At 39.1% G+C, this 24521-nt stretch overlaps 3 protein-coding genes and 1 long non-coding RNA gene across 5 annotated transcripts in view; 3 read left to right on the top strand and 1 right to left on the bottom strand.

Moving 5' to 3' along the window:
- LOC144017493 (voltage-dependent R-type calcium channel subunit alpha-1E-like) overlaps nt 1-9832 on the top strand; it is an 80941-nt gene extending 71109 nt beyond the window's left edge. Inside the window, exons 39-47 of the mRNA XM_077519125.1 lie at nt 1212-1308; nt 1397-1502; nt 1597-1704; nt 2389-2489; nt 2574-2680; nt 2753-2852; nt 4780-4912; nt 5896-6053; nt 7573-9832. Of these exons, the coding sequence (XP_077375251.1) occupies nt 1212-1308; nt 1397-1502; nt 1597-1704; nt 2389-2489; nt 2574-2680; nt 2753-2852; nt 4780-4912; nt 5896-6053; nt 7573-8067 (1405 nt within the window). The 3' untranslated portion in view covers nt 8068-9832. The remainder of the gene's footprint in view (nt 1-1211; nt 1309-1396; nt 1503-1596; nt 1705-2388; nt 2490-2573; nt 2681-2752; nt 2853-4779; nt 4913-5895; nt 6054-7572) is intronic.
- A 493-nt stretch (nt 9833-10325) lies between these two features.
- On the top strand, nt 10326-15161 carry LOC144017478 (RING finger protein 11-like). The gene is made up of 3 exons (XM_077519102.1): nt 10326-10965; nt 11468-11637; nt 12817-15161. The coding sequence occupies exons 1-3, from the start codon at nt 10843-10845 to the stop codon at nt 12986-12988; spliced, it is 465 nt and encodes a 154-aa protein (XP_077375228.1). The 5' UTR covers nt 10326-10842; the 3' UTR covers nt 12989-15161.
- A 476-nt stretch (nt 15162-15637) lies between these two features.
- On the bottom strand, nt 15638-23550 carry rpe65a (retinoid isomerohydrolase RPE65 a). The gene is made up of 13 exons (XM_077519090.1): nt 23392-23550; nt 22927-23009; nt 22691-22841; nt 21155-21262; nt 20464-20605; nt 20243-20390; nt 19957-20171; nt 18475-18614; nt 18271-18400; nt 18063-18177; nt 16939-17033; nt 16742-16853; nt 15638-15817 (listed from the first exon to the last, which is right to left on the bottom strand). The coding sequence occupies exons 1-13, from the start codon at nt 23400-23402 to the stop codon at nt 15672-15674; spliced, it is 1596 nt and encodes a 531-aa protein (XP_077375216.1). The 5' UTR covers nt 23403-23550; the 3' UTR covers nt 15638-15671.
- LOC144017484 (uncharacterized) lies at nt 15947-19101 on the top strand. Of its 2 annotated transcripts, XR_013283195.1 has the most exons (4): nt 15947-16040; nt 16152-16213; nt 17655-17696; nt 18029-19101. It is a non-coding gene; the product is annotated as an uncharacterized LOC144017484 (long non-coding RNA). The 2 variants fall into 2 exon arrangements; XR_013283193.1 differs by lacking the exon at nt 18029-19101 and having other exon boundaries at nt 17655-17923.
- Nucleotides 23551-24521: the final 971 nt, after the last annotated feature.

Below are 24521 nucleotides of genomic sequence, written 5' to 3'. Positions count from 1 at the left end.
TTTAGGGATTGGCGAGTAGTGATACCAGATATCGGGCCGATACCCAACCTTATTTCAAGGTATCGGAACTCAAAACGACAGCCGATGCCAGTATTGAAAGCTCTCGTGTAGCCAGTTTACGATCTAGAAATTAGAAAAATCGAAAATTGCCATGAATTTCATGCAATTTTAAGGAATAACTGTAATTATGTCTTTAATTAAATGTATCTCTAATTATTTTTTGTTGTTTTTGTTTTTATTTTCTCTTATGTATCAAAAGTACTAGACACACACAATCCAAGGAGAACAAATTCTATTATTAATACATAATTTTTATTAATAAAATAAAATTGAGGTAATTATTTTAGCTTTTTTTTTTTTAAATCAAAGTTGATTTATTTAATGACATTAGTTATTATTGTTACTATTTTAAAATGTTTAAGAATTATTATATGCATGTTTTAATGTTCAAAATGAGTTAGAATTCGGATTTCTCAGCTAGATTTAAATCTTAAATCTTTGTAATTATAAGTTAAAGTATTAATAATAATTGTAATAATAGTACTAATAATAATGTGTTGGTATTATTATAGTTATTATTATTATTATTATTATTATTATTATTATTATACAATTATTTGAAAAAAAACTAAATTTTATATTGTGTCATTATGCAGTAGGTCATTTCATATACAAATTATGCGGGTTGTTTCTACAGCATGCCCCTCTAGTTTGTCCCTTCTATCTTTCTCCAACAGAGGGCAGCAGGGCCATTCTGCAGTCACGTGTTTCCCAACTATTGTTCTGTTGTTCTTCCAGGCTTCAGGCTTAGGCAATAATTAAGACCTTATAAAATATAGGGTGTTTATTGTGTCTTGGATTAGCTGTGGAAGCATATATATACGTAAGTAGTATAGCTTTTTTTTTTTTTTACTTAATGTGCTGCATAACTTGTGTGACTCACATAACAGTATCTCTGAAAAGGGAAGTGAAAAATTTTAACTACTTAGCTTAGCTCTGTAAACATATATAAAACACAATAAATATCCGATAATTGATAAGACATCACTTATTTTCTAAGCTTGAAACCTGGAAGAGCAGCAGAATTGTTGCAACATTGTGGCACACGTGACAGGAGAATGGCCCAGCAGATGTATTGGAATTGTCACTGAAAACAAACTTTTCTCTTATTTGTTTTTTCCGTTCTCCTTCCTGCTTATCGCACTATGAAGTGGACGCATCCACTACACCGCCATGTATGAGATGTTAACACACATGTCTCCTCCACTGGGCCTGGGCAAAAAATGCCCTGCCAAGATTGCCTATAAGGTAACAAAAGCAAACTCCTCATACGGGAATGTGAAGGCTTTTAAGAAACAAAGTGTGTGAAAGGCTCCTCCCTTTTATTGTCACACAGAGACTGGTGTTGATGAACATGCCGGTGGACGAGGACATGACGGTGCACTTCACCTCCACGCTCATGTCGCTCATACGTACGGCGTTGGACATCAAAATAGCCCGAGGTGAAGACCAGATGAGGATATAAGTGTCACATTTCTTTTGTTTACGCTGTACAAACAATCTCCTGCTGAGATAAAAACCTTGCGCATGTCACAGGTGGGGAGGACCGCATCGCCTTGGATGCCGAACTTCAAAAGGAGATCAGCATCATCTGGCCCTACCTGCCGCAGAAGAACTTGGACCTCCTGGTGCCCATCAACAAAGGTGGGGTCTCCGTAGTGACGGCCAAGCTGCCAGCCATGTTAGCATTAGCATTAGGGGTGCGCTACGCTTCCATACAAATGTCTTCTTAACAGAGACAACTTTCTGTGAACAAATTTGTATCGTTCTTAAACACTATTGTCATGCAACGTGTCAGTCAGTCATATAGTCATTTTATAAACTGACACAATTTTTTGTGTAACATTGCAAAAGTAAATAAATAAATAACAATTACTTAAATATTAAATCCAATTAAATCAATATTAATATTCCTCAGAAAGTGTATACTTCACAAAGTCGAAACATAAAATGGATTTTAAAATGTTAAAATTAAAGGTATAATACAAATTTTTTCATAGAAACGTATGCAAAACTGAGTCAGTGGCTGGACAGATAAACGTCTTACACAAGTAAAAGTAAGCTCATGAGTCTTCTTCGCCTGAGACTTCTGTACATTTCCCCACCACTCTTATGAGGTGCTCCCCCTAGCGGCCCGCCAAGTAATTGCTCAATAAGTAATGAACAATGGAGCCCTTATAGTGGCTGTATATTAACCACAATTATTGCGATACTTGCATAGGCGTATCAATAATCTATCAGCAGACAAAGTATCACGATTTATCGCGACATCGATATATCGTCATTCGTCACACACCTGGTTAGCACTGACATGAGTCGTGTTTGCAGACACGGACATGACGGTGGGGAAGATTTACGCCTCCATGATGATCATGGACTACTTCAAGCAGAACAAGGCCAAGAAGCTGCGGCAACAGCTTGAAGCTCAGGTCAGACCAACCAGATTGTGGAGTTTACAACTTTAGTTCAAAATCAAATAGAAATCAAATCGTACTTTCTGTGTTTGTAATCAGAAGAGCAACCTGATCTTCAAGCGTCTGGACGCGTCCACCCTCCCTGAAGACATTCTCTCCAACACGCAGCCTCTTCCCATGATGGCCCACAGCGCTGGATCCGCCCTGTCAGTTTATTTCTGCTTTCAAGTGTGCATCTTATTATGTGTTTACATGATGTGTTATGTGTCCAAATATAGGACACGAGGGGGTTTTGTGGCTTTGAGTCCTATTTCACCACAGGAGCTGTTTTTGCAGTCCATGAGCTCCGACACGGATGCTGGTCAACAGCAAAATTTGGTAAGGCAAGAGCAACTATTTCTACAAGTATGACTGCAATATTTTTCACGTACACTTCAGTGGAGCCTCCAAAGTTGAACAATTCGGATTTGATGACAATTTTTCTGTTTAAAAAAAAAAAAAAAATGTCCTGAAAGTCAAATAAAGCATCATCATGCAAATATTGTGTGAATTCAACCCTGGGTGCATCTTAGGTATGACAGCGTATTAAATTAGGGCCACGTATAAATATTGTTAGAGGTGGGTAATATTCCAAGAAAAAAACTCACAAATTTATGAGGGAAAAAAAACACAAATTTACGAGAAATAAACTCATAAATTTGCAAAATTATAAAGTGGCAAATTTGCAAGAAAAAAAAAGCGAATAAATGAACGAGTTTTCACTCACAGATTTGCGGGGGGAAAAAACTCAGAAACTTGCAAGAAATACATGTAATCGGATGTTTGTGCCACTGCTTTTCGGTTGCGTTTTCAAATAAGGAGACCGTAATTGCTTTTGCAGATATTAACTATATCATATTAGCATATTAAGCATTCACTTTCTTCTGATTGGTTAGTCAGCTGATAGGGGGTCAGGAAGTGTTGTCGCTCTAGCTGCTGTGTATGACGAGTAAACTTTAAGAAGAACTCCGTCTCCATCCTGCCTTTTTATTTATAGTGTTCCATTAACCAGCAACGAATCCTCACGTTAGCGCCTGGTGGACCCCGTCTACTGCCTAAAGACAGCTGGGATAGGCTCCAGCACCCCCCAACCCCCCCGCGACCCTTGTGAGGAGCAAGCAGTTCCGAAAATGGATGGATGGATTCAAGTAATATTTTTAATGTGCATTTGAAATGATAGAATTGTGTCAAAAATCTTCCCAGATGAGTGGAAACTGTTTGTCGCAGTCCGTATTTTTCTTCCATTGTTACTTCCAATGTGTCCTAAATCTTTTGTCTACGTAGTTTTCATTACAGAATTGCTTATCACTGGTTGCATTCGTTTCAAACTACTTTCTCGTGAGTCACGCCATAGCAGAACATACTGTATCTGAATTTAGTCTTCTACTGGGAGAAAAAGACAGCTTGTTGTAAATGTTCTTTGTCTCCAAATTTAGTGGCTAGATAGACAGATGTTCTTTTTTGTGTGTGAGTGTGGCTCTCAAGATGTGAACATCCCTCAAGCTCAAATATGGATCCCATCTTTCCCTGTGACGCGTCACTCTTCCTGTCGTTAACTCATCTGTTGCCGAACTTGACTTTGGCGCTGGTGATAGTGGCTCGATATGGTCAAGGCGGCCCTCCTCCTCTTTCTCTGCTCACCCAGGGGGGCGAGTGCGGTTGGGGGATTCTGCTAGGGAGAAGCCTGTGCGTGCAGGCCTCCTCCATGCCACGCCTGGCTGTAGCGTTGCAGGCATACACTTCCTGCATGATACAATCTCCTGTGTGGGCATAGCCTGGACTTTAGCCAACGGCTGCATGGGTGATGAGTCTTCACCAAAGAAGTGCACCTTTTTTGGGTTTGATACTTTGGAAATCTGGTGAAGGGTAAACAGACAGAAACATGGCTGCTTTACTCCAGTCTGGAAGAGGCTGCACAGAATGCTTTTGAAATTCTTAATATTTTAGAGGTTTGAAAATTTCCAGAATTTTGAATAGTTTGCTTAGTGAGGAAGTGGGCGGGGGGGAATCATTTTCCTGCTTTGTTTGCTGGCTGGTGATTAGTCTCTTCCAGTCTACATTCAAATAATCAATTGTCCTTTTTTTTTTCTATATTTCAGTAAATATGTTCAGTACCACTGCTGTAAAATTACTCCCATTTAACATTTGAAAAGGTACATGAAGCCAGAGGCTCAGCCGTTCTTACTGAAGCATGCAGATGAAAGCGTCTAACTTCAATGATCTGAACGTGGGTGTTTTTCATGTTTCTTTGTTTTTGTTTTTACAGACAGAGGCTGCCGGCGGATCGATGAAGCGTTCCGCCTCCACCGCGTCGGACCAACAAGTCAACAGTCTTTGGCAGGAAGAGAAAAGTCCCGAGCGTTTTTATCGACCCCGTCACAAGAGCTACAAGGCTGCAGGTCTGTCAGCAAGTCACCTTTCCTACATCGATGTCCTCGGTTTGTGAAGGAGTTTCTTTCCTATCGAAACATAGCATGAAAAGTTGAAACATGTTGTAGTCTCACTAACCTACTAAACTAGCAAACTAGTTCATTGCTGCATATCAGATCATCATAAAACGAGGATACTCTGTAGTTTTCAAGCCAGGGATTGATTTTTAAACTTGAGTTAGCATTGTTTTAAATTAGTGATTGAAACCAGGGATAGGTCTCAAACTAGATTCTTATTTTGCAAATAAGGTAACAATTATTAAATTTTTATATATGTATATATTTGTTTTAATCATGTTTCAAACAATTCCACACCATTCAACAATGTGATAGCAAGAAAAACAAAAGAATATTTAATATAAGGTAAAGTTTATGGAACTGGAATTTAATATCGCTACAGATTTTTTTTACTCTTTACATGAAGTCAACAGGGGGCAGCACTACCCCACTTGCCTACTCCCTGGTTTACGATGGAGTTTTGTTACTATAGCGGGGATGTATCTCAATTTTGTCGGGATGTACAGTAGTTTATGCCTAGTTGACACTAATGAAGTCGTAAGGTCATAAATACAGTAAATATTTAAAGGAAAAGCACTTCTGCATCATAAATGTACAATAATCTAATAGGAAAACAGTAGGTCAGCGGTTCCTGAGCTTACAAAAAAAAATGCATATTCTTTGCACCATCAATTAAACAAACCATTAAACCAATCACAGCTCAGCTTCAGAAAACAGGTGAGCTGTGATTGGTCGTTGCCTGAGTAACTGTGACATCATCTTCAGTCGACAGCAAGTGGCAAAATGGCCGCCCCTGAGATAGATAGCAGCTGGATGTTGCGTCATAACTCACATTCCACAAATGTAATATTAATCAGAATGTAATGTTTAGACCAGTGAGGTCACATCATCATCACCATCATCATCATCATCATCATCACTATCTGTCTGGCCAGTGTCTCGGTCCGAGCACTGGCAGCAGGGCGAGCGAGGCCGATCCAAGGAGCGTTGCCACCTTCTGTCTCCAGACGCGTCCCGCTGCAACTCGGAGGAGCGCAGCTTGCAGCCGTCACGCTCCTCAAGTGTTGAGAGGACACGCCCCCGAGACAAACAGGTATAAAATAATTGGCTAATCTGGTAGAGTATGGTTAAGAATATTTGCATTTGTGATAGCGCACTCTCTGGACAAAAGTATTGGGACATCTAGCCATTACAGAATTCTTAATTGTGCCAATTAACTTTATCCCCTAACAACCACAGCATGCATACATGTAGAACAAAAATTATATAACTTGTTTAATATTTAAGACTTTACATGAAATACCATCTATACAATGTTCCCTCACTTTTTGCGGGTGATACGTTGCACGTCCGCCCGGGTTGAGAACATGCAACCGAGGGGCACAAAGTCGGAAGCACAAGTATTTTGACCCAGCCCACACGTCGTAAACCGAACCGGAACCAAAGCTGATGTGCAAAAACAGTCCCGCCTCTTCCGTGACATATACCCGATTGGCGGGGTTTGGGGCGGGGCTTTGACCAGGAGAACGCCTTCCACCGTTTCCGGAGAGGAGAGCGCGCCCTCTGTCGGCATAGGCAATACCTGAATTCCCTGTGGCATATATTATACATATTTAGCTAGCATGCTAAGTGCTTTACTACAGAAACATTAACACTGACGCCACAAGGTTATATGTAGGAAAAACACCGACTTACAGGCGGTTTAGGAGTTCCTGGTCAACTTTTTTTATCCACGAGTCTGTGACGATATGCCACAGGGAATTCATGTATTGCCTTCAGCCGACAGAGGGCGCGCTCTCCTCTCCGGAAAAGCTGGAAGGCGTTCTCCTGGCCCCCAACCCCGTGCCCACCCCTCCACATTAAAACACTGCCAATAAGTTGAAACTGAAAAAAAGAGAAGTGAACCTGAAAAACCGTGACACTCGAAACAAAAAAGCGTAAAACAATCTGCAGATTGGCACTGAAAAAGACAAAAAAAATATGACTAAAGAAAATTGTGTTTTTTCAATGTTTGTATTTTATTTTTCAATACAACCTTTTACAATGGCAATTCTTGTTTTTGCCAATATTTGTTTCAATGGCAATGCAGCTTTTTCCACAATGACATTTTTTTTCAACACCAAAACTTATTGTCAGTGGCTCCATACCTTCTCCTGCAGTGCAAGTGTTAAGAGTAACTGGGCTCTGTTCTAAAAGTAGCTCACCAGTGATGGGACACTTACTTGCGAAGAAGAATTATCAATCCAATTCCCGAACCGCTTATTCAAAGAAAGATGTCAAGATTTTTTTTAAACCTATCATGGTACACATTTATTAATTTATCAAATATTGGATATTTGTTCAAAACTGTAATAGATTGTGTTGAATGGGGAAAAAAGAGCTGTTTAATTTACTTAAATATTACAAAAAATGACAAAAATAGCAGCATAAACTGATCCAAATATAAAGTGAATCCACAATAAGTGAACCACGAAATATTGATGGACCACTGTAGTGTCCTTTGAGACAAATTGAAAAATATGAAGTATCAGACTTTCATTTGACAGCAGCTACACTGCCACTTGTTTACAAGATCACAATTGACTGATTATTGTTTTTGGTTTTGCCCTTAGGGTAACAGCTCAGACAGTCCCGTGCCCTCCACATCAGAGTCCAGCACCCCCAGCGTCCGACGGCCTTCCTCACAGACCCCCACGCGCTCTCGTCCTCACATCTCCTACTCGCCGCTGGTGTGCCGCGCCGACCCCTCCATCGGCGAGGACGCCGAGACCGAAACGACCAGACGGGACCAGGAGGCAGTCGGCGGCGAGCGAGGGGGCGAGGCGGGCCGACACCCGTCGCCTCTGCGCCGCTACCCCTCCGAGCCCTTCCTGGCCTCGCAGGAGGAGGACCACAGCCCCGATCCCACCGGCCCCATGGAGACGTTGACCTTCGAGGCGGCCGTGGCCTGCAGCCTGGGACGCTCAAACACCGTCAGCTCGTCGCGCCCGCGCTTGCGGACCGGCTGGCAGGTCCCCAACGGACACTTTCGCAAGCGTCTGGCGCAGACGGCCTCGGTGGCCGGCTGCGATCCGCTCAGCGACACGGAGGAGGACGACCGGTGCTAGGGACAAAGACACGGCGACTCTTTGCTGCATTCTACACCCTCTTTGTTGTAAAACTCAAAAAGAACACTTCTTCCTGAAACTGTACTTGGCCAATTCACACCAGACACTTACTATTCAAACAGAAAACAAAGGTCTACTTCCTGCCTTTTACTTGATGATATAGAAGCAGTATTTCATTGGAAACAGCCACAGGATGAAAGAAGAGAAAAGTGGGGTACACACATACTGATGTTCAACATTTTTCAAATGTGAGACCCACCACATGATGGGTTAAAAAAAAAAAAAAATCATGTGCTTGTTCGTGTACTGTACTCAGGATGACTGTTGTAGTACCAAGACTGACCTGTGGGAGGCAGCACTGTGTCACAGGGCACGCAGACTGCTGGAAAATACAAAGTAGAAGAAAGAGAAGCATTAAAAGAAGAACTTGCATTAGCATTTTTTTGTACAGGATAATTTTTTTTAAAGATGTCAGACAATCAGGCCTTTGCTGACTTGGGTCGCAAAGAGGGAGGGCAAAATTCTCAAATTTAGTCCAATTGTCAGTATGTGTATAGCCCATTTAAAAATACAGTAGGCTACTGGGCAAAGGTCTACATAGCACGATTATACGAGCCTTATATCATACAGCAACACAGTATCCCATGACTTTTTACTGCATTGGTGTACGACTCATGGTGAGCGTACATTTTGGTGAGCGTTCATACAAAGGTGCAGATGCTATTTATTTATTTAATTATTTATTTATTTATTTATTTATACACTATTTATACACAGTCCACCCCCACGAACGAGAATGGCACCTCCCGTTTGTTGTCCAATGCTTTTTATTGGCCTTGGTGGAGGTCAGTGCTCTGTGTATTGACATTGTACACACAAACAAGTAAACAGCAACGCTAATGGCGACCTAAAGACTCTTGCACAGTACTATACTGTACATATGAATGAATCAAATGACGCCATTAGATAAACAAGTGTTTCGGGTTAGTGTGAATATGTAACTACATTTTCCGATCAGTGACTTTTCTCTATAAATACATTGTGACATCACAGCGTCCATGCAAAGACACTTTTTTTCCACATACAATTAATTTTTTTTATTTATGTATTTATTTATTTATTTTTACAATATGAATGGATCTGCATGAGAGGGGTGTCATTTTTTTTTCTTTTCGCTTTAAACTTGTGAGATAAGAATGCACTTGTAGAATAATAGAAAAACAAAAATGCTTATTTCAACCAGCTAAACAAACCTTTAAAATCTTTCTTGTGTCATTCCTGCTTATTTTTGTTTTCCCACTCAACACCCTTTACAAATGGGAGCAATGTAATCTTTCAGGAACACCATTGACATGTCATATTTATGATTGTCTTTCTTGTGAATATTCAAAATAGAAAGCACTGCAGACAAAATGACTGTAGAAAGAAACACTGTAGACACATCCAATCGTTTACTTAAATGTTACTCTACTACAGTACTAACTAATAATGTACAGAGACTATTTGTAACATTTTAGAGAAAATGAATAAACCATAAAAAGCTGGTGAGCATTACAAGTAAAAACGTTCATTTTAATGGTTGCTAAAGGTTTGTATGTTTGTTTTGGCCAACAAAGCTAAATCTGTGACAATCACGACCCCCAAAAAAACCCTGGAGATTTGTATTGTGGGTTGCTGAAAAGAAAAGAAAATGCAATTAATTGTTGGTTTTTACGTGTATGATACCTGTGTACATATAAATAAAATAAACGTGTTTTCAAGTTCACACTGTTATTGAGTGTGCATTTAATGAGCCCTGCAGAAGAGGAAATTAAGATTACTCGAAACAATTTGACATTGTTAATCCTTGGTGTTACACTAACAGTTGTGTTTTTATTATGTCTAAATGTTATTGATGTTCTAAAACAGGAAAGAAAAAAATACTCTTACCATGTTGTTTAAAAAAAAAAAAAAAAAATTAACATTTTCCAAAAAATAAACCGTTTCCGACTACAGAACGCATCACAGATCACGCCATGGAAACATCATGAAAACTTGAAAAGTACTGTAAAACATCACCAAATCTGTTAGTTGTGATTATAAGGAACAACCGGTTCAGGCAAAACAATTAAACATAACTTACATCAGTATGAGCAAGTTATGTCTTTTTTTTGGGGGGGGGGGGGGGGGTGTCAATGACGAGTGCACATATTTTGGCTTCGAGGGGAAGTTATCAAAAAAGGGGAGGGATTTTCCCATTGTTTTGGATCTGGTGAAACTAACCAATCAGCGCAAACAGTTTTATCGTGACGTCATACCCAAACGACACCTTAGCATGTTTAGCAAGACAGGATAGCTTGAAAACTGTTTTAATGTTACTGGTGGGCGACAAAACACGAAAATGTCGCCATTGTCGGAGCTCGAGACGTTTTAGTTGAACTGTTGGCGCCGCTTCTGTCTTGGTTATATTTTTGTTGTACAACATTCCGTAGGAGGGAGGAAATGAGTAGCGTCAATCGAGGAAGTCGCCCAGCTGTTGGACAAAGCTAGCTGGCTAGCCGTTAGCAGGAGTTCTTTGTTTTTGGCTTCAACGCGGTGTTTTGGTGTAAACATGAGCTGAAACTGAGGGGGCTTCGTTAAAAAGTGACATAAAACATGAGGTCTTTACTGTGAATTCTTATTTTGTTTGTGAGAGACATAACTGCAAGTAAGCAACCATACGCGTCGGTTGTAGCATTTAATTAAAAATATAATAGCTCCTAGTTGGGAGCGACGCAAAACCAAGTGGGGTACAAAATGGGCAACTGCTTGAAGTCGCCCACGTCGGACGACATCTCTCTGCTTCATGAGTCCCAGTCGGACAGGGCGAGCTTCGGGGACGGGACAGATCCAGACCTGGAACCGCCTCCGCCCTACCAGGTGAGCTACTTGACCAACAAACACCTACTAGGACTTGAATCAGCTTTATTATGAATGCTGAGACTGCGGCCACAGAGAACTTGTCATTTGACCAAGGCAGAGTGATGGTGACATGTTAAATGGCTTAAAGATGTTACGTGAGGTAAACTGCTTGGTAGTGAGACCCAATACTCGCTGTAATTTACATTTCATCAGGTAAGTTGATTTAAAAAATATACATGGTGAAAAGTAGGACATTATTAATATGACCGTTGTTAAAACTTTAACCCCCAAATCAACTGAAAATGGATGAATGGATTACATTGTACCGAACATTGCCTGCAACATTGTGCAGTCAACATGCAACTTTGTTTGCAGTCAAACTTCCACCAAGTGACTGACTTTTCAAGAATGTCAACATGCATGTGCATGTAAGCTTGACTCGTCAGACCGCTTCGGTGTTGTTGACGAAAGTGAAAACCTGTTGTTGAAAATGTTTGCGTTTGTGTCTGTGCTTCAACAGGAGCAGACGCATATGCCCATGTACCATCCCACGCCCAGCCAGGCCCGTCTGGCCACCCAGCTGACGGAAGAGGAGCAGATCCGCATCGCCCAGCGTATCGGACTGATCCAGCACCTGCCCAAGGGCGTGTACGACGGCGGCAAAGATGGCTCAGAGAAGAAAATCCGAGAGTAAGTAGTATCATGTATGATATCATATATAGATGTGGGGCATTTTATTTGCTCATCAGGTTAAAACGTGCTGAAAAACATTTTTATGTGCTTAATTTGAGAAACATAAAAACTTTTCATACTATTTCAGTAACATTAGTTTGTCAAAATCATGATCCACATTCACTTCTTCACACTACTGGCTACAATATTAGGCACACAAAGCTAATGAGATCCAGTACAAGAGCTGTATTTATTATTTTTTTTTAGAAGGTAGTCTTCCTACTTATTAGCACTCTCAGAGACAATATGTTATTGTGTATCTGATTTGCAATAATGTAAAACTTCACTCAGAACTGTTTCGAATATTTCACCTTACTTTGTTCCTTTAGAGATGACATACAAAATATTAAAAACACCTCACAGTAGTAGCTTTCATTGGCATTAGGCATGGGCCCGTAACCAGTTTGAAGATTTGCCATGTTTTAAAAAAGTTGGTTTCAATAACACCTAATACTGTCAGTCACCCCTTTGTGAGGGGGGGCGTCTAAGCAGGGCATTCGTGCGATTGGCTGCTTGCGGAGTTGAGTAAACGAGCCACCTCTTTGAAGTTAATTGGACGTGAGTCACTAGTTTCTTTTCTCCCTCTCAATGAGCATGGAGAGGGGGACGGAGGGAGGGAAGATGAAAGAGACACAGTTAAAGGTAACAGGCACCTTTGCATTGTCCTTGAAAACAGCATTTGTACATGTGACGGTGCCAGCTTGTACTAGTTAGCCCAATGCACAACATGAGTAGCCCACGTGTTTGTTGTAAAAATAGCTTCCCGTGATGCAGACTGTAACTTGATAAAAAGAATTAAAACAGAAGAAGAATGCTCACATTTATTTATTGTATGTATTTACAGTATTTACTTTAAAATGGTACATTTCTTAATCTACCAAATATTCTATATTTTGTTTAGAAATAGATTTTGTACAATGGGGGGGGATGCCTTTTTTTTTTTTTTTTTACCCAAATATATAAGAAAAAAAATCATTTCAGAGCCCGCAATATTTTTGTTCACGGTGATCATAACATCTAACACGATGTTCTGCGTAAAAGGACAAGGCAGACAAATACCAAATTTTTGTGCTAACTCTTTTGTGGGCTCTCTGTTTGAAAGAGACACTTAGTGAAAATCTGTTTTGGCATCTTTAGGTGCGTGATCTGCATGCTGGATTTTGTGTACGGCGACCCGGTGCGGTTCCTACCGTGCATGCACATCTACCACATGGACTGCATAGACGACTGGCTCATGAGATCCTTCACCTGCCCGTCCTGCATGGAGCCCGTCGACGCCGCCCTGCTCTCCACCTACGAGACCAACTGACACCCGTCGCCCCCTCCTTCCCCAACAGCTCACCTTATGCGCCGCAACAGTGGGTGGAGCTTAAAAACGACAACAAAAAGGTCGGCTGTCGTCTTGCACTTTGACAAAGATGATGTTCAAACATCCTCCGCACACGTCGCTAAGAATGTTCGACATCCTTGTAGCAGAGATGTGTGCGAGTGCGTGGCCACTTGAGCCGGACTCAGTGGTCACCTGACTATTAAATTATTCACCCAAAATCTTAAAGCGTGTCACTAGAACTCACACCTTATTAGCAATTGCCTAATGTCTCGGTGCGTTAACGCTATACTTTAAATATTTATGCATTCTGATTGTATGTGTGTGTACGTGTAAATGTATGTGATTGAAATGAACATGTAACACACTTTTAAGTAAAGCCGTTGGCTTGCCTCACACATACTCAATCGGCAATATTCAATTGTGGCCAACTGATAAAATACCCTTCTTTCAGAAAAAAAAGGAAAGGAAGTTACTGTAACTGCATTAATTCATTCGTAAACTGGACATTCATTAAAGAGTCAACTGCATATGTGGACGCTGTTGCTAAACAAAACAGCAGAACCCACCGAGGCACATAAACGGTCCCTCATATGAATTTGAGCGTCAAGCTAAAGATGCCTTTAGTGTTCTCCAACATTGTGACATGTGGTTGCTCCACAATGTTGTGTTCACGTATTCGCTTGACACGGGAGATATGGACCGACCCCTCCTGCAAATAGCAAAAATCCACGAGTAATGGATCAAGGTTGATACTGGGCTTTCTTATTGCTTATAGATACCATAAGATGGCTGTGAATGGACCGGGCTGGTCTGCGGATAGCAAAAATCCATGTAATTAACGCCTATCCAGAAAAAAAACAAAAAACTACCTTTTTTTTTTCGGGTGGGGTATATATATATTTTTTTCAATTGGAAAAATTCTATGCAAATCCACAGGTGCCTAACTCCGAGTATATAGGGTTCAACTCCAACTGTTATTTGGCACCAAAATGCTACCCAGAAAAAAAAGCAAATATGTGAGCTTTTCAGCAATTAACAGGAATATAAAACTCCACAAATAAGTACATTTACAAAAGCCAAACTGCAAATATGCATATACCCTTAATATTGTACAATATGATTCCCAAAAGGCCCCATTCCATGTGCACACCCTCGCACCTCATACTGTACAGTTGGACTCTGTTGCTAGCCAAAATGGCAGCACCTACCAAGGTACTTACTGTCCCTCAGATGTAATTAAATTTTTAGTGAAAGATGATCCTGCATCATGTGGAAACTGTTTATTTTTTTAATTTTTTTTTTACACTTGATAGTCCTCTTCATTTTGTTTGAAGGTCCACGTTCACTTCATGTGCAGCAATATTGTCTAAATGTTATTCCAAAAACACCACGTCAACTGCAGTTGAGTAATTCTTTTCAGCCACTATTTGCAGACATAGAAAGAATAAGCAGGGCTTGAAAAGTATTTAAAAAAAAAAAATCTTATTTTAAACTTAAAATGCTGTATGATGTAAAAGTTTAACATCGGTTGCGCCTTTAAGTGTAACTTGTTGTGTGTGTGTGTGTGTGTGTGTGCGTGTGTACAGCAGGAGGTCAGCTAGTGTAAAGGGCTCAGGCGGATTGGAACATGCTTGCACACTTTTCATCTGATCCACTGATTTGCACTTTAGAACAATATGTAAAAAAACAAAACAACATATATTATTAATATATGTATTGTAGACCTTATAATAAACTTGCACTATCAGCATTTACTTTTGTTTCCCCTTTAGTCCTCACTCGTGTACGGACAGAGGTTTGCACTCACCAGTTATAATGTATAATATCATGAGATTAATTTAGTTTTGTTTTCAGCAGGTTGTCAAGGCAGTAGCATTATCTTGTTATGAACTATGATTTTTGTTGCATTTAGCGGAGTTGAGACACACAGGATTGCCTCACTGCGCAAACCTCTGTCCAAACCCAAATTGTGTGTTACAAAATTAGTTTTTACGTCACTTTTTTTTTCTTCCTTTGCAGTGTTTTTAAAACCAGTCTGGACATTGTTTCCTGTAATCTTGTTTTATTTCTTATGTTTGTGTTTATTTGTTGGAGCAAGGGCAAACCAGCCCTCGCGTGTAAAGGAAAAAATGTAATAAATATGGAAAGACCACCCTTGGTATGATTCTTATTAATAATATTTCCGTCATGTCATCGGTCATTTCGATCAGTGGTTCTCAGCTGTTGTTACCTGCATCTTCCTATTGTCACTATTGCGACCATCAATGGCATCAATGTTACTGAAAAAAACATCCAAATGAGCACATCAAATGCTAATTTGTGTCATTATAAGTCCGTGTTGCATTCAGGGACCTGCTGTCTGCCTTGATGGCAACATGCTTTTTTTCCCCTTCAGATTAAACGTTGACGCGCTTAATCAGATTTTCGACACCACAACACGGAGGCACTTTTACTGTGGCGTTATGTAATAAATCCATTTTAGAACCCTGCTAATAATCCTGATTTTCTATGGTGACATATTTAATCTCCACAAATATCCCAACAATGTCGGCTTATAGGTGTGTTTGACTCGACGGGAGCCAAATCCTACTAGCACAATGTTCTCCTTTCGAAAAAACATCACATGTATCCGGAGAGAATTTTTAATTTTGAATGAGCTCCATCAGGGCTTGTACATGCCGTGGAAGGTGACGGGGATGGTGCACTCCACCTCGGCCCGGGCGATCTCCGACATGTCCTTGGCGTTGAGAATGAGGAGGTAGCCTGGTCTCTGTGAGCCGGGCGCCACCACGATGGTCAGCAGCACGCCTGAAAAACACAACGGACAGACATTACTTCAGCACACATTTATTTCTATCGATTGGCTCTGCTTTTTATTTGGCTTTTTTTTTGACACAGGTGTACCAAAAGAAGGACCTGAAAAAGGAGTGGATGTGAGTAGACTGTCACAATTGAATGTTTTGATTATAAACGGAACTTTTTTATAGTCTGACTCTGAGTGAAGAGACTGGCCTCCCAGGCACAAGCTCAGGTGAGTACGGTTTTAATGTCAGCATTGATTTGATTTGTGATTTGAATGTTAGAATTAAAAGTTGCCAACCATTTCATTTATGAACATCTTTTTTTGTTGTATGATGGAAAGTCTTTATGTGAAGAGACACGCCTCCAAGTAATCACCGCCCGTTGCCATGTCTGTGCTCAAGGGTGAGTACACAATCAATTCTAAGTAGCTAACTTCTTTTTAGACATAGGACCTTTAAGAATGTTAAAATGTAAAACGTGTTAAACCCTTTTCACACTGCACTTGCTCATTGTGAAAAAGTCGCGCTGCATTCGAAATGATCGTTTCCTAACGTGCCCATATTTGGAAGTGCTGCCGTTGCAGTCAACCAAGAAGCAAACGCGTAGATTTTGTTACCATATTTGAATTTAAATACATGTTGGACACATTTATTATGTGCCCAGTTCATGCTTCCATTCGTCTATTTTCTATTGCGTTTTGTCCACATGTGGATCATGAGTAGAGCTGGACGATTACCGAAAAAATAGTAATGATTTAGATTAATATTGAAATCACGATACATAAAAATTATTCACTGATTTGGATGAACTGCAGCCTATCAGCCCCAGATGACTTAAATGACTATGAATCTATCATACGTACTCAACTGTACTCGATCAAATCAAAACATTGGATCAACACCTCATTTTCAATCAAGTGAGTGTACGTACCATCATCCTCCTCCACACTGTCGGGTGTTTGCACAAAAAGGGGCTCCGAGGGATACGAGTCCGGTTCTTGCCAAATCCAAGTCTCCTTGGTCTTCACGTTCAACTTGCAGATCTGAATGCAAGACAAAAGCCAAAGTGAAAGCCAAAATGGAGCACGAGCGTGAGCGTGCCATTTTGTCAGTAGGCCGAGTACGCACCCTGTCTGGTATGAAGTGGTTGAGACCCAGACCGTAGGCGTACGTGTAGTTCTTCCCCGCGTACTTTTCGTAGTTGATCTGGGGGAACTCAAACGCTGCAAACACATCAGATTTGCATTGCATATTTGTTGCAGTATAGTTGTCAGGGGTGGTGACAATTTGACGTACTGAACATTTACTTTTTTTGTTTTTTTGTTGTTGTTTTTTTTGTGTGTGTATGTGTGCGTGCGTTTGCGGGCGTACTGAACATTTACATAATCAAGAGTCCTGTAATTGATATATCCCCCCGCCCCCTTAAAATTGGTTAATTGAAATTGAGTTATTCATTTTTTTTAATTAAATTATTGGTTGGTTACTTGATTTATGATGAATACAAAAAATTAAAATAAAGAAATAGTCAAATGAATAATTGTATGTGTTTAACATTACATTGGTTTAATAATTGTAAGTAATTGATTATAAATAAAAAATTATTTATAATAATTATTAAATTATTATTTAATTATTATTAAAGTAAACCTTTAAGGTGAATGTATTGTAATGTGTAACAATGAAAACATTTATTAAATAATTAGTTAATTAATTGCAGTGAAATTTGTTACAGATAATGAATAATATATGGTTCCAAAAACAAACAATTGTATATATATTGTCACATTAAAATAATGTCCAAAGTCATAATTATGTTGACTATTTGTAGTTTGTTTTTGCCTTAGACATCCCCTCAGGTTGCTGGACACCTATTGGCTACATCCTTGGTTAAGTATAACGTCGTCATCAGATTTGTCATGTTTCATTGAAATTTCATACACACTGACCCCTGAATCAGTGACCTGAATGCTGCCATCTGCTGGTCATAGTTAGTGAGTGTTTTTGATTTCACAACTCCATTGACCAGGCAGCGTTGCACTGCCCACTGATTTAAAAAAAAAAAACAAAAACAAAAAAAAACAAAAACAAAAAAAAACATAGTTGATGTCAATTAACATTTATGGCGGCATTCATGAGGATTTTAGTATACGTCATTAAACGTTTTTGGCAGTCAAACAGTTAAAACAGTTTTGTTTTTGTTTTTCTGGGTTTTTTTTAGTGATGTGAAGGTGTGAATGGATTGGTCTTATTACCCTGGCGAGGTCCGGCGAAGAGCACCTCGGGTTCCAGCCAGATGGTCCCGTCGGCGTGCATGACTGCTGTGGCTGTGGTGTAAGGCAAGCTCACTAAGTTCTTCCCTTGCTCCTCCTGCATCACACAAACAAATCTATTAAAAAAAAGAAAATCCGCCTTTACTTCGTATTGTATTTTAATCTCATTACGGAAGCTGGCGTGAGTGACCTTGTGGACGTCCAAGGGAATAACGTATCTGCGAACTTCCGGCTGGGGCGCTATCATGGCCGCCTTCTTCACCTCATCCCAATTGGCCCTCAGGTTGGCTAACCACAGGTAGTTGTACACAAACTCGAAGCTGATGCGTACAACAAATGGGAAGGATGACAACGGCGTCAGACGAAACGCGTAGACGACGTTTTGGCGACGCACCCCTTCCACGCGCACAGGTCGAACACAACGAAGCCGTTATCCTCGTAGGTGTTGATGTGGTGGAACATGCCGATGGCCGCCCCTTTGAACTTGTGGTCGATGTACTCCCCCGGATTCTTCCTGGCGATGTGGAACAACGTCTATGACACAAATTAACATCGCGACATTGGCTTCAGCTTTTTGCACTTCAAATCATACATTGACTTTATTCCACAGAATTTTAAAAAGTGACTTTTTGCCACCGAAAATATTACTTTTTCATAAAACAGTAATACTACAATTTCTGACTTCTGAAATTTTGCATTTCCCCCCTTACTATAGTACAAAGAATTGTTCTCAGTGGAAATCTGACTTTTTAAAAAATATATATTTTATTACTTTTTCTTAATTTAAAAAAAATGCTTTTTGTCACAATCTGACTTCAATTCCAAATAATAAAAAAAGTGACTTTTTGTCATCGACAATCTGACGTTTTAGAATGCTACAGCTTTTTCATGTTTTTTTAATCTGACTTATTGTCACTGAAATCATACATTTCCTTCATAATAGTACAACTGAAAATCTGCCTTTTCCCCCCCCTCATAATTTTATATCTTTAAAAAAAAAAATTGTTACAGAAAATCTGATATTTCCCCCTCATAACACTATGTATTTTTCTTCTTAAGAAAATTACTCTTTTTTTTTTTTTTTTTTTTTTTTTTTTTTTCTAGCAATATCATTTTTCAATCTATTATGAATTTTTCTCTTAAAAAAAAAAAAAAGACTTGCCATTATAAAAATCAGAATTTTCTGCTGTGATTTTTTTTCCCCTCCAAAAATAGCTTGTCACGTAAAATCTGACTTTTTTTAAAGTCACAATTCAGGAAGTTTTTGTCACGGAATAATGTAATTTTTTCCTTAATAATAACAAATAAGATATTTGTATAGCCATGGAAAATCTAGTTCCAATACCTCTCCGGGTATTTCTACCTAGTATTTATTTGTACTACTAAATCCTAGTAGTACAGACTTGTCACAAAAAAACCCTTTTAATTTTTCCTCAAAAAATAAATAAATAAATACTGTTTTTTCTTTAAAAAAAAAAAGAAAAAGGAAAAAAAAAGTTGTTTTAAAAATTAATATTGTTTTTTTTTCCAAAAATAGTATTAAATTTATCCTTCATATTAGTGAATAAGGCTTTGGTCTTTATAAAACGTGTTTTATTTTTTTATTTATTTATTTATTTTTTGGGTAGTTTAACTTTTTCTTTTTAAAAAGATGACCAATTTTTACCGATGACAAATCTACTTATTCTACTTGTAGTACTACAACTTTTTGTCACAAATAATCAAACTATTTTTTTTTGTTTCCTCAAAATGTAAAACTTTCTAAAAAATAAATAAATCTAACTTTGACTTGTGATCTATTTTTTCTGGAGAAATTTGACTAAAGTCCATGCAGATTGTTCAATATTTTATAGCGGGCTTGCGTGTTTCCACGTACCCCTTGGCTCTCGTTGGACTCGAAGCAGTCCATGTAGTTGGAGCCTCGGACGCTCCAGGCGCTCAAGAACTTGAGCAGGTTGATCTTGACGGGCGTCTCCACGAAGACAAAGTAGTTTTCCGACATGCCGAAGCTGTGCACGTAGGCGGGCTTGAACCTCTCGGCGCTGGGGAACTGCACCACCACCCGGGACTTCTCGATGGGATCCGACTTGTCTGGGGCGGGGAATGATGTCAGGTGTTGTGATTTGGGTATTGGGACACCTGAACGCGACATCTACGGCAACCTTTCTGCGTGGGCGGAATCCTGACGATGTTGTAGGCCAGCGTGGCACCTTTGCCCATGCAGTTCCCGATGTTGTACACGGTGCCGTCCCTCTCGATGTGGGGGTGCGCCGTCACGCCGTTGATGTTGATGTAGTTGCACATGTCCACCTGCAAGTGTTTTTATTTTAACAAGAGGGCAGAGGTGTTTTGTTTTTTTTTCCCTCCAGGTTACGGTGCACACCTTTTTCAGCGTGTCCAGTGTGTCGGGGTCCACTTTGGTGATGTAGTTGGTTTCAGTGACGGCGTAAAAGTCTTCGCCCACCGGGTAGACGTTAACCAGGCAGTTGTCCGTCACTTCCACTCCCTTAAAGTAAGAGAAAAACCTACACACCAGAGTGAGTTTAGTTTTTGCTTTAGTATTAGTTTTATTTATTGTTTTTGTCTTCATACTAGTGCTGTCAAATTTAAAGCGTTAACTCATTGATTAATCACAAAAAAATGAGCGCATTAATCATGTAGTAACGCAAATTAATCGCACTCTTAATTTTTGACCACAGATTATCCTTTAGCTGAGAACGGATGTTAAAGGTAGCACAGGTTGTGTTTTATGATGTTTGAGCAAGAAACATAACTGCATGCATTAAAGTATAGCATGTAATAAATGTTTGCGGATGACATTCAGAATCAAACTATTGGGGTCATTTCTTTCCCATTTTAAATTATGCATGTAATTAACTGATAGAAAAAGAGGAAGATGAGCGTGCAGTGGATCAAAAAATGATGAAGATGTCCTCATAACATCAAATGTCGAAAGAATTTACATACAACAGGTGCGCTTCAAATTTGGCGGGCAAAAAATGTAAAAAGCCTTTTAAATGATGTGATTAATCGTGATTCTACGATGTACTCGTTTGCCAGCTCTAACTTCATACCTGGAGAAGATGTTTTTGCAAGGATCGGGATAAGCGAACGTGCCAAATTCGGTGATCACCACACGCTTCTCTGTGACGGCCCGCACGTAAGCATCCGTTTTGACGAATCTGCAAAACATCAAACGACTTTCACAGTAAAGGCGCAACACAAGCTGAGAACCCCAAAAGTTGGACAGGTCAGCCTTTGACCAAATGTAGACTCCCAAGGTTACATAAAAACAGCAGAATGCAGCTCGATGATCTTCCAAAGCAAGTGGAAAGCAGTGGTTCTTAAAAATGTTACCCTAACTGTCACCACCATGCCAACAGTAGTGTTGTAGGCCGAAGTATTCTTCAAAAACAGGACAGAGATTTTATTGCTAAAAAGCATATTAAATATTTGTAATGTTATTCAGAGTTTGAACATTAGGTGTAAAATAAAGCTGCACTTAAATATTGATTCAATTGAAATATGTTGCACATTAAAGTTTAATATTTTTTTATGTAAAACAAGCAGTTTTTAAACATTAAATACAAATGTGGAACTTAAAAAGTCAATACAACTGAACTGTTCTTTGCTAGTGATTCTGTCTTATACAACTAGAGGGAGCCCATGTGCCCCACTTTGAGATTCCCTTCTTTGGCTTTTTTTTTTCTTCTTTTTTTTGTGATACCACCTGCAGCAGGGTACCAGTGACAGCCAAATAGGATGTGTGATAACCATAGAACAGGAAATGGAAGGCCTCACAAATGAGACAAACTGTAGCTTATCAATCAAAGCTTAACTTCTTTCAAAAATAGCAAACCTTTTTTTTTTCCTTGAAAATATCTGACTTTTTCCTCGTTTTAATTCCAACTTTTATCAAGAGTAACTGTATGTATTTTTCTTTAGTTGTGTGATAATGGACAATGTTCAAAACATGATATGTGTCAATCACCCCTTATCACACTTGTATAGATTTGTGATGGTAACCATAGAACAGGAAATGGAATGTATTGTAACCAAGAGTAACCATTAACATAGAAAAATTAGATTCTTTTTTTTACTTTTGTCTCAGATGACTTGTTTTTGCATATGTTTTTGTTGAAAAAAAAAAAGTTCTTTATCGATTTTTTCCCCCGAAAATATGTATATTTATTTCTATATCACTTTTTCATTAAAAAAAATATACACTTTGATTGAAAACATGGCTGTTTTTTTCCAATATAGATTTTCCTCCAAAGATTACAACTTTAAAGTAATTTTATCAATTTTTATTTTTTTTCATGCAATGTTTAAAAAACAAACAAACAGATATGTGAATCAATTCATCATTGAACTTAATGCATTTTTATAATCGCGTGACCATTCAGAATATAAAAATGTGACTTAAAACATAACCTGCCTGCACTGTGAATAAAGTTTTTACTGCACGATAGCAACAGTTGACAATCCCTTTAAATTGTTCTTTGGAAAAAATGTATTCTTAATTCAAACAAACAACACGCCTAGAACAAAGTTTCGAAAATGAAGTTGAGGTCCAATTCTACAAATGTTTGTCTTCCCGTACGTCTTACTTGCGAAAGTAGCTGACTTGTCCGTTCTTGAAGTCAAACTTGTGCATGAGTGCCTGTCCATCAAAGAGGTGGTAGAAAGGCTCGTCCCCCACCTCGAAAAGACCCGGACCCAAACGCAGTAGACTTCCCCTCAGAAACGAAGGAATCCTTCCTGGGAGGGGGTGCAGGAAGGACATAAGCCAATCTATATATATGGATATATATATTTGAAACATGGACAGAATGTGAAATGGAACCTATGACTGTTGCTGGAAGAGGCTCGGCAAGCTCCTCGCATGTCTCGAAGATCTTCTTGTAGCCGCCGGCTGGGTGTTCAAATCTGTACGCATAACATTGCAGTCAACTTGAATATCTTAAATTGAATTAAGCACAATTCAATCCATTCAAAATGAATTAATTTCAGTTAAATTCCTCAAAAATGAAATCACTACAATTGCTGTAAATTCAATACGTACATTCAGTTTTAATTGAATGAATTTAGCAATTAAATAAATTAACTTCACTACATTTAAACCGATTACACTAAGTTACATCAAAATAAGTAACTTTGAATCAAGCACAATTTACACCCATAAAAATAAATTGACAACTACAATTTTAGAGATAGAAATATATACATGTAGATTTAGTGACTTATAAATTAGATAAAGCACAATTCAAGTTTTATGAAATTAAATTGATAACAATCAATTCCAACTGACCTGCTGACCATAGCGGGTCTCAGTGCTGGTGAAATAAATCAAAGCAAACTCTTGAAGTACTAGTTTGTGCTTTCTGGCCCGACTGGAGCTATTTATCCGTCTAGTGCCCCTTCGCAAGCTGCGTTTTCAAGCTCCTTTCCTCCCCTACCCCTCTTTGTTTGTGGCCAATCAGGTTAAAGTGTGAACAAGAATTCTATTGTGTCGCTGGATGTCTCAATTGCAAGCCTGCTTGAAGCCGGATTTGTGACACAAAACATTCAGAATTTGAAATCTGTTGCAATGGAGTTGCTGGGAACGTTATTACAATAAGTTATTTAGATTGAATAGAAAGCAAACTTTTTCTGGGGCTAAATCAACGTATTGTGTCACTCACTAGACCAAATTAACAACCGGATGAACCACAATTTCCTTCAGCTGAAAGAAAACAAAATGGTGGTCATTGTTTTCAGCAATAAAGAAAAGATTATTTCTGTTAGAAAACACCGAGTCACTGTCTTGAGAAACCAAAGGCCAAGTTCGAAATCTTGGGGTACTACTAGACTCAGACCTGACCTTCTGCAATCATATTAAATTAATCACTAAAACAGCCTTTTACCAGCTGAAAAACATATCCAGACTGAATGACTGCATGTTTCAAGCAGACCAAGAGAAGCTTATCCATGCTTTTATCTCCAGCAGACTGGATTATTGTAACGGTCTTCTGACTGGACTCTCTCAAAAGAACATGAGACAATTGCAGCTCATTCAGAACGCTGCAGCTTGAGTTCTGACCAAAACAAAAAGATCAGAACATATTACTCCAGTACTTAAGGATTTACACTGGCTCCCTGTCAGCTGTAGAACAGATTTGAAAATTATGCTACTCGTCTATAAATCACTAAATGGTTTGGGTCCTGAATATATCCAAGAAATGCTGATTGAGTACAAATCCAGCAGGGCTCTGAGATCGACAGACTTGGGCCAACTAGTGGAACCCAGAGTTCGAAGCAAACATGGTGAAGCTGCATTTAGCTGTTATGCTGCACACAGATGGAATAGGCTGCCAACAGAAGTGAAGACAGCCCCAAGTGTAAATTCTTTTAAATCCAGGTTGAAAACTTTGCTTATTTCCTCATAACTTTAAGGACTTT

This window comes from Festucalex cinctus, chromosome 1, assembly GCF_051991245.1.
Source record: "Festucalex cinctus isolate MCC-2025b chromosome 1, RoL_Fcin_1.0, whole genome shotgun sequence".
In the NCBI taxonomy this organism is placed as follows: Eukaryota; Metazoa; Chordata; class Actinopteri; order Syngnathiformes; family Syngnathidae; genus Festucalex; species Festucalex cinctus.
Note: the sequence above shows the minus strand (reverse complement) of the source record. Positions and strands in the feature narration are given on the sequence as shown.